Source organism: Cydia pomonella, chromosome 14 (assembly GCF_033807575.1).
Source record: "Cydia pomonella isolate Wapato2018A chromosome 14, ilCydPomo1, whole genome shotgun sequence".
Taxonomy (NCBI): Eukaryota; Metazoa; Arthropoda; class Insecta; order Lepidoptera; family Tortricidae; genus Cydia; species Cydia pomonella.
Window position 1 is genome coordinate 139,118 of NC_084716.1, and position 15,474 is coordinate 154,591.

Genomic DNA, 15,474 nt, shown 5'->3' on the forward strand with positions numbered 1-15,474 from the left:
TATTTATTTATTTATAAAAAAAATATTAACTGGAAACATAAAACATTAGACACAAACAAGCAGGATTGATTGGTAAATTAATATCCTGCGCGATGAGACAACTTGCTGGACACCTAACGAGAATATTACATAGATTTCGAATTGGTGGTCAGCCATTGGCTCTCACGATCACGCCACCATCGCCTGATTTATATAAGCGCGAGATATTAAAACTTACTAAAGGACTCTCGGCTCTTTTGGATAATTATTATTTGTTAATTTTCGGTTTTTACACATGTCAATGTTAAATCCTTTATAAAGGCTTCAGGGACTCACGAGGCTATAGGCGTTCTCAGATGAAAGTAGTGAAGGTTGTCTCTGTGATGAAATTGGAAAGATAAAGTCATTATTTTCATTAAAGAAATCAATATGATGATAAAATGAGTTTGATACTTTTTTCCTGTGTGCACAGGCGGCTAGAGGAGAACCTGCTAACAGAAGTACCGAGCGCCGTGCAGTTGCTGCCTGCGCTCCAAGATTTGTGAGTAATTTAATTAATAAAGGCAACGCACAGAAGAACACTTTAAAATACTCCTCATAATTTATCTCTTTCGAAATCACTTTTTTAAACACCTTCCTCGTATATTTTTTAGGGAAAAGGCTCATGCTGACTAACATTGAGTTAGTGATTGTTTAATGATGACTGTCAGCTCTCTGTCTGTGCAGCGCTTAGTAATTATTTAGTCTCAAAGCCACGTACGAAGAATGAATCCACAAGAAAGATCACAAAACACGATCACAAGCGAGGATTACATTTCCCCACTGAAATGTCATTATAAATGGTCACTTATAATTTGTACCTATATCTGTACCCAGGTCATTGGCAAGCAACCGCGTGGAGTGGGCGGGCGCGGGCGCGCTGGCTCGCTGCACGCGCCTGGCGCGGCTGGAGCTCCGCGACAACCCCTGCTCCAGGCTGCACCCGCAGGCGCTCGCGCACCTGCCCGCGCTCACTACGCTGTAAGTATACATAAATAATTAAAATTCGCTTGTGGAAGTAAGAATACTATCTCCATATCATAGGCAGATCTGTTGCAAAAGTGTCCAGCTGTCAATTATAAATAATACTTCCAAATCTCTCCAGAGTAGCGCTAGAGTAGCTAAGAACGTAGGCGTTATTGACGAAGTGAAGTGCGCTGTCTATGATTTGATTATTTTTCCAAATATTCTTGGTATTGTAGCGCCACCTATTTTATCTTTTTTGACGGACACGTTTTGGTACATGAAGATTATATTCCTTACCTCTACCTTCCATAGTTTCGCTGTTCACTTGTACAAAACACGCCTACATAACGCGCTAATCGATGCACTTTTTTAACATTCCGCTCTCTTAAGTAATTTTCCTTCATAAGTTTTGACGTTCATTTCGATCTCCGCGCGCGAAAAGCGGAAATTGATCACCATTGTCAGTCACGTTCACCGGAAGCTTAATGGAAAAAGGATATTACTTGGACACGGGTCTACCCTTGCGCTTCCTAGCACTGGCACGCTCCAATGATTAACAACTCGATGTTTGGGAGACTCTGACTACTTATACACTGACGTATATAACTGATATTTTGAAGTAAAATAAATTTAATAGCCGTCATCAAAAAAATCAACCAAGCGAAACACATTTCACGAAGCCACGTCTCAATATTTCGTAATTCCTCAAATGAGTACTAAAAGAGAAATGTATTTACTATGGTACTGGTTTTCTATACAAATCAGTACCGACCGTAACTAGAGATTCCCAGTTCTCGCTATCCGATTTCAGTACCGGGAGCATTTCCTAGATAGCACTATCTGTAAGTAGGGTAACCGGTGCAGAGTTGGAAGGCTAACGGCAGATATAACCGTTGCGCTGCGTCCGCGTTGCACAAACGAATTCAGGATGCGTAAAGTTTTACAGCTCATAGCACAAACTGCAGGTCAACATGTGACGTCAGCTGTCGGACGCGGATACAACGTTCGATACTCGATCTAATCAAGTTGCTGTAAATCTGTGTTGGCAGATCCCCTGTGTAAAGGTAGGCCAATTAAGGTCAACGCTCAGATATAACCACTTTCCCTCTCTTGGGGGTTTTCGTATTTTACTCCGCAGGCTGAATTGTACAGTAGTATATTAACTTCTTACCTTGCCTCTAAAACAAAATGCGAGACAAAACATATTGTGTATTTTAGGGGTTTTAGTGACTATTCACTTAAATACAATAGAAATAACCGTGATCTCTGTTTAAATAAAAAAAGAATCGGCTTAAATCAATAGGCTCTACATTTTGAAACAGACGATGCAGCAACTGTCCGCCCGCCCGCCCCGGCCCGGAAGCGCGTCACACGCCGCCGGACGCCGGACGCCGACGCCGGACGCAAACAAGCCCATTACACCGCGAGGACGCTCTTGCTCCCACCGCATAAATAACGTCCCGGCGACGCTCGTAAACTGCTGCCGTAAAACGGTGACGCGTCCGCACACGCCGGCAATTCCCATTGCTGGCCGAGTTGAAGGATAAAGAGACCAAATTGTGACTCTGACCCCAATATTTGTAACAACTGATGTATATATGTTGTTACGGAGGTAGAAAAAGTTTTTCATATACACATAAAAAAAACATCAAGCTTTTAATATGCTTTAGTCTTAACTACTATTATGCCTTTTTTGAATATAATGATTAGGATAGATAAACAAAAATAACGCTAAGTTTGTTGCGGTTTTTTCTGGACAGCTGTGATGGTTATGAGTGATATCTTTTTTGGTGCATTACAAAAATGCACACCCATTTTACTGCGTTATAAAATGAATAAAAACCATGACAAAATTATCAATACATCTTGACTTGAGATAAATGGATTTTCAAAATTAGTAATAGTAAATATTAGTGTAAACTAAATCCTAATCCTAAAATTACTACACGACATGGCTATGTGTCATCGGTCCTTTCTTATGGCCTAATACTGTGGGGCAACTCCGTAGAATCGCATAGAGTATTTCTAATACAGAAAAAATGTAAAAGAGCGGTATGCAACGCTAAAACGGATGACAGCTGTATGCCTTTATTTAGAGACCTTAATGTTTTACCTTTGCCATGTTTATACATTAGGGATGTTTGTGTTTTTCTCAAGTCCCATCCAGAATACTTCCTTAAACGGAGTGAAGTATTACAAGGACAGACAAGACCACATAAAATGTGCATTTTGTACAAACCTCCTAATCACAAAGATATGTACAAAAGAAATATTTTTAATATGAATATAATAATATATATATAGCTTGCTGGAAGGAGGTCTTCTTGGCGTTCTACCATCCATAACGGTGTCAAAACATTCGAAGATAACCGCCTCACAAGCCTAGACATGAGGAGGACTATATATATATATATATATATATAATATATAACAATTTGCCAAATGAATGTCGAATACTGTCGGGGGAGACTTTCAAACTAAAGTTAACAAAATGGTTACTGGATAAATGTTGTTGAAATAAGGAATCGATGACATCATGATATATTTGGGTGAATCAACTTTTTTTGTTTTGTTATCCTGTCCCGTTGTCCAAGGGACAACAGTGGCACAGTTTGTTTGAAGAGACGTTGTATGCCGTTCTATTAACATGCTTAGTAGGGGGCCCATTATGGACATTGGTTATAACGACCACAAAAACGCAAGTGTGATACATTTAAATACCATAAAATCAGTATTTCAATGAACTTTTGTCCCCTGGACAACTAATCGTAACCATGGCAACGAGTGACGCTAAAAAGTTGATTCTCCCATTTAATTGTAATAGTTGATAAATTTTGATATTGTGGGTATTTTTATTTAATTTTTAGATTGCTTATGTAAATATTTGTACGCTTGCTTGCATGCTGAATACAAGGATTCCTTTTTATTATTTTAAGACCAAATTGTACTGTATTCTTACAAATAAAAAATTATGAATTACATATTGCTCAAACAGTTGAGACTAATTAATAATAAAAATACCTGTGTATTGAGGTAACAAATAAAAGAGCGCAATTGTAATGGTTCTCCAGAGCCTTCAAAAAGCATTTGGAAGTTTGGAACCATCCACTACCCGTTTACTGCGTATACGAATAGACCGAGTAGTACAATTTGCACGCACCCCTCCGTGCCGCGGATCGGTTCCCGTTTATGCTGATGATCGAAGCTCCCAACATCCTTAAATTTTACGTGCCGCCGACTAAATCTTTTATGACTTTATCCCCCCATCATCGGAATTTGAATGAGCGGCGAAAAGAACGAGAACTGGGCTGCGATTACACTTATCTCAATAAAACACAAGTAACGGCGTAGGTTCAGCGTCGAACTTTCTCAACAGATTTTCCTTGCCATTCAATATTTTTATTTGACTTCACTCAAACTTTATGTACTGAAAGAAGTGGCATATGGTCTACGCAGCGCACAACGTACGCTCTACTCGAAATTCAATAGCGCTGTAACTTTAAACGGTTATTTAGAAATACAAAGTTTGGAGTTTTTATTGTGGTCCCGTTTTACTTTTTATACGTAACTACTGAAAACCAAATTCTGCGGCCCACAATATTGTCTTTCAATATTGTGTAACTGTGAAGGCCTCGTCACAAAACGCGCGCTTAGTTAACATTACAGCCGTTTACACAGACCTTGGTCTCCTAAACTTAATTTGATCAAACCGTACCGGGAAATGCGGGAGCTCTTTTCCGACCAGTTTACGAGTCTGAATACATTAAAGTTAGAATTTGTGTTCAACTGAGGATTTAGTAAGGAAGCAGTAAAGTTTAACCGTAAAATAGCTTTAATAAACCAAAAGCAACATTCAAATATTACATTTGATTTCAATTTCATCAAATGTAAAATGTAAGTGCCACTCCCTGGTCTCGATTTCCAACTCAATTAGTCCAGTTATACCCACTTATGTTTTATATTCCTCTTAAACCTTTTAATAACCATGGTTTTTATGCATAAAATAAATGAAAAAAAAAACGCTTAGTTTCCTGCCTACCAATCAGACAACAGTCCACCTACCATACGTATGTACAGTTTACTCAAAAATATGTCACATAGCTCTTAATTCGCCGACATAAGAGTTATGGGACATCTTTTTGAGCAACTTGTGTGCACCCAGACGTTTACACTGTACGTACGACTGTACACTGTACAGTCAGCTGCAAAAATATGTATCGAGAGAATCGTCTCATAAATATGGTACCACCCTTTTATTACACTGGAAGAAGATGCTATGGGACATATCTTTGAGTAAGATGTGTACACCCATATTTTTACACTTCACTGTGCCTACACTATGGACACGCACACTATCTTGCAAACGATCACCAGTATAGCAACACCCTTCACAAATAGCTTTTGGGCCTTCTAGAGGCTCTTCTAGCTCCATAACCCCTTGATCGAGTCTACTCATAATTTTAATGATTTCTCTAGTGTTGGTGTGCATGGGCGGCGATAATCTCTTACCATCAAGCGATTCGTGTGCTCGTTTGCCTCCTATGTCATAAAAAAATGAATAAAATATACTTAATGCCCTCAACTACATTTACCAAATATCAGTTAAATTAGAACAAATTTACTTAAGTTATTGTGTAACAAACTATCCTCTGATAGTTCAGTTGAAAAATATCAAAAAGGGATGATGAGATATGTGGAATTTTAAAACAAAATCTCGTAAAATAGATAGCAAATGAAAAAATAATCGCAATAATTTGGATTTTAAAATAATACATATATGTAAATGATAAAAAATACAGGACCTGAAAGTTTCAAATACATAAGATTATTTAACTTCCTGAAATAAAATAGGGTACCATTCGATCCCTTACTTTTTATCCCAAAAAATTTATTAGCAGCTGTATATATATTCACTGACAAAATCGCAATTTTTTTGTTTTCCATGATTTAAGATGGGCTCACAGTATCAGTGACCGTGACGTCACGTTCACTTGTCGTTTTGTTAGGAGCGTTTCTTGAGTAAAGCACCTACGACTGTCGGACTATCATTTCTGACTTTTGTATTGCTTTAATGCAATGGGGACCCAATAGCCATTTGATCCTAGAAACAAACCTGATCGATTGATTAATCCGTAGTTACTTGAATAAAACGTTTTCATTCATTCATTAATAATGAAATATCGTCTAGCCTAATGCCGGGACGTGTGAGCCAGCCGTGTGTTTCAAGTTGAATGTAAGAGCTTCGCTTTGCTCGCTCGTTCGATAAATGCGAAAGTTACTCGTCTGTCTGTCTTGTCTTTTACCCCCTTTACGCTTAAACCACCAAACCGATTTAGATGAAATTTGACACTGAGAACCCTACCTATATTTACCTAATTCCAAAGTACTAATCTAAATACCTAGTATAGCATTGTTTTTATAACAGCCTCACATCAGGCCTAGTACATATAACCTCATAGAATACGACATTATTTCACAAATAGGGATAAGTACATTTTGTAAGCCTATTACATACTACATTAAGTAAGTGTCAAGCCCCACGTGCAGGCGTAAGTGATGAAACAAGTGTCGCTCTGCCTCACCGCGACGTCCGTAATCACGCATCATACAATACGTGTCATTAAAGTCTACGATCCGATCACGACCGAGCCGTATTTGGTCCAAAGTGAAACCCAATACCGGCGCCGAAATAGTATAACTAGATAACTACACAATAATAGTAACGCCTTATTGTCGTACTTCACACTTGACACCAATACAAGACTTTTTCTTATGATATGATAATGCACGTAATGTGTACCTGGGTGAATCAACATTTTTTGTTTTGTTATCCTGTCCCGTTGTCCAAGGGACAACAGTGGCACAGTTTTTTTGAAGAGACGTTGTATGCCGTTCTATTAACATGCTTAGTAGGGGGCCCATTATGGACATTGGTTATAACGACCACCAAACCGCAAGTTTAATACATTTAAGTACCTTAAAATCAGTATTTCAATGAACTTTTGTCCCCTGGACAACTAATCGTAACCATGGCAACGAGTGACGCTAAAAAGTTGATTCTCCCACCTACAATACAAATAAAGACGCTACGTAGTAAAGTGCTAGAACTCCCACGCCACTCGTGCACGTATACAATCTATTTACTCGTAGATATATAAGTTAACTTAAGTTATTTTCGCACTTCTCCGGAAATTAGGCCTCAGTGTAAGTAATGGATCGTCCGGAGACGAGCATTTTCATCAAGTACACGCCACTCAAACTCCGGGTCGATAGCCTTCGCGTCTCTCGACTGATTTTTTACAAGCTTATACTTAGTTTTACTGCGTGCTTAGCCAACATGCCAATCGTCGACGCTCCGTAGCAAACAAAACGCCAATGTCTCTGTCGCACTAATATGGTAGAGTGATAGAAAGAGACGACTACCTACGCTACGCTGCGGAGCGTTAACGATTAGCGTGTTGGCTAAACACCTGGTCCCCTGTCTGTAAGCGAATCTTGTTTGATCTATTTCTTAGAGTTCGATAGAGCGGAATTATTGCATGCATGGTACATGTTATACATGTATAACAGTTATAATGTCATCTATGATAGCGTTTCACAAGGTGGCTATTGGTTGTTTCTTTATTTAATACATATATACTTTTTTCATGTATTTTTATGTACGTTTATACTTATTTATGTACATTTGTTTATTTATATTAATATTTTGTATTGTTTGGTTATATATTTATTTAACTCTACTTTTAATATCTTTCTTTGCACCACCTACCGTATAAGTATATTCTAAAATTATAATGTCTCCGCCGATACTCACAGGTTATCTGGATCAGATCGCTCTTAAGCGATAAGATCGCCTGTTGTAATTTCTATCCTTCTCTTCTTTCTGATTTGAACAAGTTCGGTGTGCAATAAAATGTATTGTATTGTATAATAACATAGAAATCCAGTTTAGTCTGGAATTTAATCTTCCCGAGGGTTAAATACATAGGTAACTTTTCATTTCCAGACAAACTTACTATCATGCATTACGGCTAAATACCTACTAAACAATTATTAAAAGGACCTGAAGCTCGATCTTTTAATTAAACGATACCCTAACAGCAACTTGGACATTTCAAAGACGTTGAACTTAAAATTTGAAGACCGGGAATTCGGAACACGGCGCGAGAATTAAGTAGATGTACCTCGGAGAGTACTGGCACATTGAGAGACAACAAAGGAATTTCTTTAGGTACCAAATAGGACATTAAGAGAAGTAATTTGGAAGTTAAACGACTTGGAGCACTCGACCCTAACCTATTGTGTAACGTCTTGAACATTATCTCATTCAATAACACATGATCATTGATCAAACTAATTACCCATATATTTACTATTTGGTGTCTTATTATTTTATTTGTAAACGAATGCGGTGCGCTGCGCATGTGATGCCTTATGCAGAGAACCGAAGACGTGCATGTTACGCATCTCGTTTGGTCTTAGAGCCACCTCACACTAGCGTCTCCCGAGCGTCGGCGTCTAGTCAACTCTATTGCTGCTGCTCGACGCAACTGCGTAGCGACGTCATTTTCCATAACACCAACTAGGCGCCGACGCTCAAAATACGCTAGTGTGGGGTGGCCGTTAAGGCACCGAAGCTCAAAAAAGACGCTAGTGTTAGGATTGTTAGGTGGCCCTTAGAAAGACCCCACACTAGCGTCTCCCGAGCGTCGACGTCTAGTCAACTCTATGGCTGCTGCTAGACACAACTTGGGTGCAACTGCATAGCGATGCCATTTTCCAAAGCGCTGACTGCTGACTTAGATGCTGACGCTCAAAAGACGTAATTCCTTTGTTTGCGCAGGATCCTGTCGGACGCGCGTGGCCTGACTGAGCTGCCATCACTGGAGGGCGCAGAGCGTCTTCACACGCTGCGCGCCGACCGCGCGCGCCTGCGGGCGCTGCCGCCGGACCTGTGCGTGCACGCACCTCATCTACGAGTTTTGTAAGTACTTTAGCTTCTTCTATTTCATTACACGCATACATTTGAAGTCGTTGTCATTGTCACACTCTTTCAGCTGCGGTTAGCGATGAAATAGGTACTCGGATGTCCCAAGCGCCGAAAGACGCGTCGATTGAATTCTCTAAATATGTATTAGAAGCAAATCCGAAACTATAATGAATAATATAGGCAAAATACAGGCTGCAAAGTAATTTTTTTTTTTATCGGGAGTATATAAGTATAGGTCATAATGAGCAACTTTTACTGTGGGGCCAACCCCGAAATCGAGAAAAAAATTTGTCTATTGCATACATTTTGCCTGCCTGACCTTGACAGTTTCTATGAGAGACTAATTTTTTTTAGCAATTTCAGAGTTGGTGCCATTATAATAGTTGTTCAGTATGACCTATATATTCACCCAGTAAATTATTGCAGGTGACTAAATAAACACCCGGTATGTAAGCAAGGTACTTAGTTCTTTAACTCTTTGAAATATAATGTGAGATACAGGCTTTTTTAGTAAATACTCCCCTTTTCTATCAGTATTTCTCAACGCGTGACTTGCGATCGATAATTTCATATAGATGTTGAATTGAAAACGGTATTTAATAAAGGGTACAACAGGCGTATGGACAACATTCTGCATGACGTCAGTCTCGTTAACAACCGCTATAACGGTAAGCTTAACTAAATTATTGATAGGTATAATGCCGCAAATTAATTTCGGTGCTTTCAACGAAGTGTGAAAAGCGTGCCGCAGCACTTTGTCGCAGTGAAGCGGCCACAATCCCGGGAGGCGATGGCGCCGCCGCTCGCTGCGACAAGGTTCCTAATCCCCGATCGCGGGCCATTTGCATATTGAGTGGAGCGGTGTCGCGCTAATAGTCCTCTGGCTTTGGTCCCGACTGGGCACTAAAACGTACGTAAGCGACCAGCTTAGCCGTTTGGAATGAGCCCTTTTATAAAAGGAACCAAGTCCGGCGCCTCGCACAAACACTCAATTTGTCGGCTTTTTGCGAGCACACGATTTGCATAATACCAGCGTCTGATACAGCTTACAATTCTGGCACGGAAATGAAAAGATGTTCCTACATCTACATCAAAAGCTCCAGCTTTTGTCGTGTTCAATGCGCCTTTTCAAATTTAAATCGGAGTGGAACTGGCTTGCAAAATCAATTTAAAAATGTTAATTGATCCTCCAGGATGAGGGAAGCTTCTCTTGCCTGTTTTGATAGGTATTAGCAGAGATAATTTGAAATAGAGGTGTATTGTCAAAGAAAACTTTGTAGTCACGTATATTTACTGCCATCTTTCGAATAAAACTTTTAGAACGCCATTTGACTGTGATCCTTATTCTTTCACTGATATGTGTAAAATTTCTTAAATTTCAAAAAGTGGCGCCATCTTACCGGGCACAACGTAAAGTTTGTGGCGCCATCGCTCGAAACTATTATTGGGATTGTAGGATTGATTGACTCCCGATCAAGCCTACTGTTTAGATCATCTGAGATTCCCGATCATACGCGGAGTCGGCACCGTGAACCGGGATGATGTGCTCCTTTGTTCTGATGAACTTCGTTTATTCCTTGTAAAATTTTCGAAAGGTTTTCCAACTTTTTGAAAAAATTCCGTAATTTAACATATGTAGCTCCATAATGTTACCTTCTGTGTCATTGATGGCGTAACATACGGCAAGTGAAAGTGTGTTTGTTTGTGTGTTGCAGGGCGGTGCAGACAAACGAGCTGGAAGATCTGCCTGACCTCCGCGAATGTGGAGAACTGCGAGTTCTGTAAGTACCTTCTTATTCACGTTCCGTCAAAAATGACCAAGACAAGATCGGTGTATAATCCCTTACTTGGGCGCCTGGCGAAGATGACCAGCGTTCATAGAAACCGCCAATCGAAATTTAAATAATGTATAGAAATAGTCAGGTGACTTTTCGTAGCATCTGTCTTCCCGATATCTACATTATAACTTTTCGTTTGTCGATATACGCTTGTCATCTTGGCTAGGCCCTAGGTGTAGTGTAGGTATCTTATCACTCTACAACGACCCAATAAAAATACATACAACGCTCTGCGGTACATATAAACATCTCTCGGAGCGACTCTTATTATTATAATGTGTAATAAAGTGATCTAGAACTCGATCACTTACACTATTATCGCTCTGAAAGAAATGGACAGCCATTATTATCGTCATTATGAAGAAAACTTTTACGTTGATGTCAATTACACAGATCCAAAAATCATGCGCCTTTTAGTGTCTATTGCTAAAGTTTAGTCAGCGGACATTTGTTTTTGATATGTTATCGCACCGCATCTCGCTCGCACCGTCGTATACGTGCGAGCGAGATGTAAGACCGAGTGATGTCAATCAAAATCAGATATATTGACATCGATTTGTAAGTTCGCATTGTCCTAGTTATCTTCCCTGGATCTCATTCGGTCTAAAAGCCGCCATTAAAGCGCCACATGAATACGACTTGTTTCCTGAACGGCCCGCTCGCACATTAGGAGCGACATTACGCCGCGGAACTGCCGAAACGTCGCTCATAAAGACAATTCCACAAAACTTCACACGCCATTAAATTCAATGAAAGGTTCCTCGTATGCGGATTACGGCGGCGTGGTAACTTATGACCGGGCCTCTGCCTCTGCCGCCGAACTTTGTTGTGAATCTCATTCGCTACACTGACTTCAGGCAAATGTCCATTTATTTTACTTAATGTTTGTTATTCATAAACCCCTGATTAAGCAATGTTTATTTGACATTTGAAATGAAAAAAGTGCGGTGTTCAGCAAAGAATGTTAAATGACTGGAATTTATTCGTGCAAATAAATTACAATTTGCGAATGAAGTAAAAAACGGCCAGAATGCCGCTTTGCAAACGTTCGTAGTGTTCGTAGGTAGGTACAATTTTCCCTTACCATTATTTTTCCTATACTTTCATCTGAAAATTACGCAATAGGTTGTGTATTATATTGTCTATGAAATTGGGATATCAAGTTTATTATTGATGATGATGATTTGAGATTCAATCACGTGATAACCGCTTGGTGATAATGTTTTCTCGAATACTCCGGCAATCTCCACGGTCAGATGTAAGTAGCTACAGTTGTGTGCAATATAAAAAATAGCAGTCAAGGATACAATAAAAAATACCTAAGAGTAAACCTTATCCTTATTCGATCAATCACATTGCACTTTTGTTTATTATTCTTTCGCATCATTTAACATTAATTAAAAAGTGAACTGAGTGGTCCACCAAGATGCACAGGTAGGCTTTCTTGTCACCATGCCTTCAATGATACTATAGGGCCCTTAGGTCGGCTGATGTCCCCCGTGTCACATCTGTGCTTGAGCCACCAGGTCTTAACCGCACCGATGGTAAACGACGCGATGGCCTGACTTGCTAGTACCATGGGAACGGGGACGGTATTTGGTGTGGGACGCTACGTGCGTGAAAACCTTCGCCGCCTCCCAAATCAGCCGTACCTCGCGCACGGCCGAAGCGGTAGCCGAAACGGCTTTTATAAGGCAAAAATACGTTCCTAGGTATTTGGCCAGGGTATACATATGTATTCGTCCTTTTCGCGGTAGAAACGGCGGGCTGCTGGGGAGCTGACGCGAGCTATGTAGGCCGTCGTATCAGGCAGAAGGGTTCCCGCTCCGAGTCGTTCCTGTTGCAAAGGCTGCGAGCATCATGGGCACCTTTGTACAGGGGATGGCGGGGAGCCATTTGTTTGTGTAATTTTTTAGTTTTAATTCTATTTAGTTTTGATATATTTGTAATTGTTACTTTATTGTAAAATCAATAACAATCGAAGCTTTACATCTACCTACACCTATCTGTACCCCTAGTGTAAGTTTTATCGACATCATAACGTGACGAACGCGTTTGCGTTAAGTGTCATTTTGTATAGGATTTTGAGTTTCCAAAACGTCCCGCTTGGCGCGCTCTTTCTAAATCACATACAAAATGAGACTAAACGCAAACGCGTACGTCACGTTTCGAAATCGAATTTATTTACACTAGGGGTACAGATCGAGAAAACATGAAACTTTTCTGTACGATCTTCCTCGCTAACTGTAGGTCCTACTAATGGTCCATAATTCGGACTTTGTTGTTGATGTTTGACCAACTTGTCGGTTTGTTTACTTGCTTGAGGCTCTGGTGATAGCCGCCCACGACAAACCATCACTGACTTTAACCTATTTTTAGGGTTCCGTACCAAAAAGGTACAAAAGGTACCAGTGGCGTAGCTAGCATGGGTGACACCCGGTGCGGAAATTCTGGGTGTCACCCCAAAATTCAATCAAAAATGTAAAATATATTATATATAAAAAAAACTAATAGTAATTTATGTTTAATACTTACATAGCTCAGATTTTACTCGCATCGTTTTCATTTTAGATTCCTTGAACTATCAATAGTCTTTACACCCTGGCGGATGTTACCTATGCATGCGTGCTATGTAGGGCTTGCAATTCGAATATTCGACCTGTTTTGATATTCGAATATTCTACCGCTCAGTTTTCGAATATTCGAATTTTTTTACGACTCGAAAAAAGCAAATCCGCTGTAGTTCAGTTTCTGTGTTTTTTCGATTATAAACAGTGAATAAGGAACGGTAGAGGTAATGGACGAGAGGAAAATTGTTCGAGTTAATTAAACTTAACATGAATGATATCGATTTTCTGACAGACGAATGATAAAGACAGACGAATGATCTTTTTCCCAATTTCAATGAAACTGGTATTTAAAAAAAAGTTGAAAATGCAGTATTATGGTACCATCGAGCTGATTTGATGATGGAGACAGGAGGTGGCCATAGGAACTCTGTGATAAAACAACGCAATCCAATAATTGTGTTTGTGATTTTTAGAATTATTTCGATGAGTATTAGTTGTCTGTGGACAGAAAAGTACAGTCAGCGATAAAACCTTGTACTTACCAAAAATTTAATTGTTGCCAAAAACTTATTTTATCTGTCAACAACCTGTCTCAGTATGAGCTGTCCAATTTCAATGATTGTCAATTTGGACTTCTAAAAAATTTCATTCTATAACCGTTCCTTCATAATTGCAATTGGTCTCATTACTTTTCTGTAATAAAAGTGTATATACATTATTATCGTTTTATTTAGATTTATCGTTTAATTATATATTTACTTTTTTGTTTAATGCTATTTGTAAAACTGTCACTCAAAAAGAGTTTTAACTTTTTTTTGTAAAACCTAGTTTTAGCAAAGTGTTACTTGTTACTTTTTGACATCTATCAATTAATATATTTTAACTAGGTCCCAAATTGGCAACATCGCCATCATAAAAGGCGTTTTGCACTAAGCAACAATAAAATGAACTGGTTTTAACTCTGAAACTAGGCGAAATCTAAAAAAAAATAAGCAATTTAGTATTTAAATTTGATCATGAAAATACTGGCAAAATCTTTTGGGTTCCTCGTGGGCACGTTGCATATTATTTCCTTAATGACGGTTGTGCAAACTGCGACAGTTTTACGAATTTTTATAGATGGCACTATATAGTCTATATACTGATGTTCACGGTCGGGTGTCACCCCTAAAACATTTCAGAGTTCAGTTGCAATTTTACCAACTTTACCTGGTTATTATACTTGAAATTTCTGAGATTATATTAAGGACACCCTTTTATTTTCAAATAAAAGAACAATTTTTGAAATCGGTTTACATAATAGAGAATTATCCTCGAACAACATACGTGCAACGTGCATTACATCGCGCATATTAGTTGGTTACATAATTTGCCGATAGATGGCGCTGTACACAATTATACTTAGTATAGGTACTTTTAACCAAAAGTCTTTCGCCTTTAAAGGCGAACGAGATACTCACTTACGAGATAGTTCAAAGTTTGTACGGAATTGTGGGCGAATAAAACGAATTTTACGCAATTTTCTGTATTTACTCAAAAAAAAAATTTACGCAAAGTTACTCTAGTATAAATACTATAAATACAGTGATATTATATTGCACGACACTACTGTAGGTAGGTATAGTTCGTCTATTGTGTAGGCTGGTGTCCCACCGCAGTCACCTCACTAATGCTGTTTGCACTACAAACTTAGAACCCCATCCCAAAGTAAACAGCCGCAGAATACAATAGGTACCTATCTACATAAAGCTCTATCTACACAAAAAATCAGGCCGCAGGAATATTGACATATCGGGTCTCCAGCGCCCCCTCTCACTCGTGATTTACAGGCCTCGATCCAGCATTTTGCGAATTCATGTAAAATATAACCTAAGGCAAAACGATAAGTGCCTATTCAAGGAAATCAGCGACATTAAATCTTTTTTATTTTCGCCTTAACTGCTCTTTTCTGTTTTAGATTTTCACATAGAGAACAACTTTAAGTACTATAAACTGTAAATAATTAGAAATTTCGTCTACACTTTTTTTTTTACTAGGAAAAGGTAAGCATTTGTGTGTATTGTATTGTATTGCATTTGACCACAACTTCACC

General features: G+C 39.0%; 1 protein-coding gene and 1 long non-coding RNA gene across 4 annotated transcripts in view; one reads left to right on the top strand and one right to left on the bottom strand.

The window, feature by feature from the left end:
* Window positions 1-15,474, top strand: part of LOC133524688 (lutropin-choriogonadotropic hormone receptor) — a 90,662-nt gene that overhangs the window by 69,770 nt on the left and 5,418 nt on the right. For all 3 annotated transcript variants that reach the window (XM_061860809.1, XM_061860810.1, XM_061860811.1), the window contains 4 exons: window positions 452-520; window positions 856-999; window positions 8,828-8,968; window positions 10,690-10,755. In XM_061860809.1, the coding sequence (XP_061716793.1) occupies window positions 452-520; window positions 856-999; window positions 8,828-8,968; window positions 10,690-10,755 (420 nt within the window). The remainder of the gene's footprint in view (window positions 1-451; window positions 521-855; window positions 1,000-8,827; window positions 8,969-10,689; window positions 10,756-15,474) is intronic.
* LOC133524698 (uncharacterized) lies at window positions 6,749-8,803 on the bottom strand. Its single transcript, XR_009800416.1, has 2 exons — window positions 7,051-8,803; window positions 6,749-6,784 (listed from the first exon to the last, which is right to left on the bottom strand). It is a non-coding gene; the product is annotated as an uncharacterized LOC133524698 (long non-coding RNA).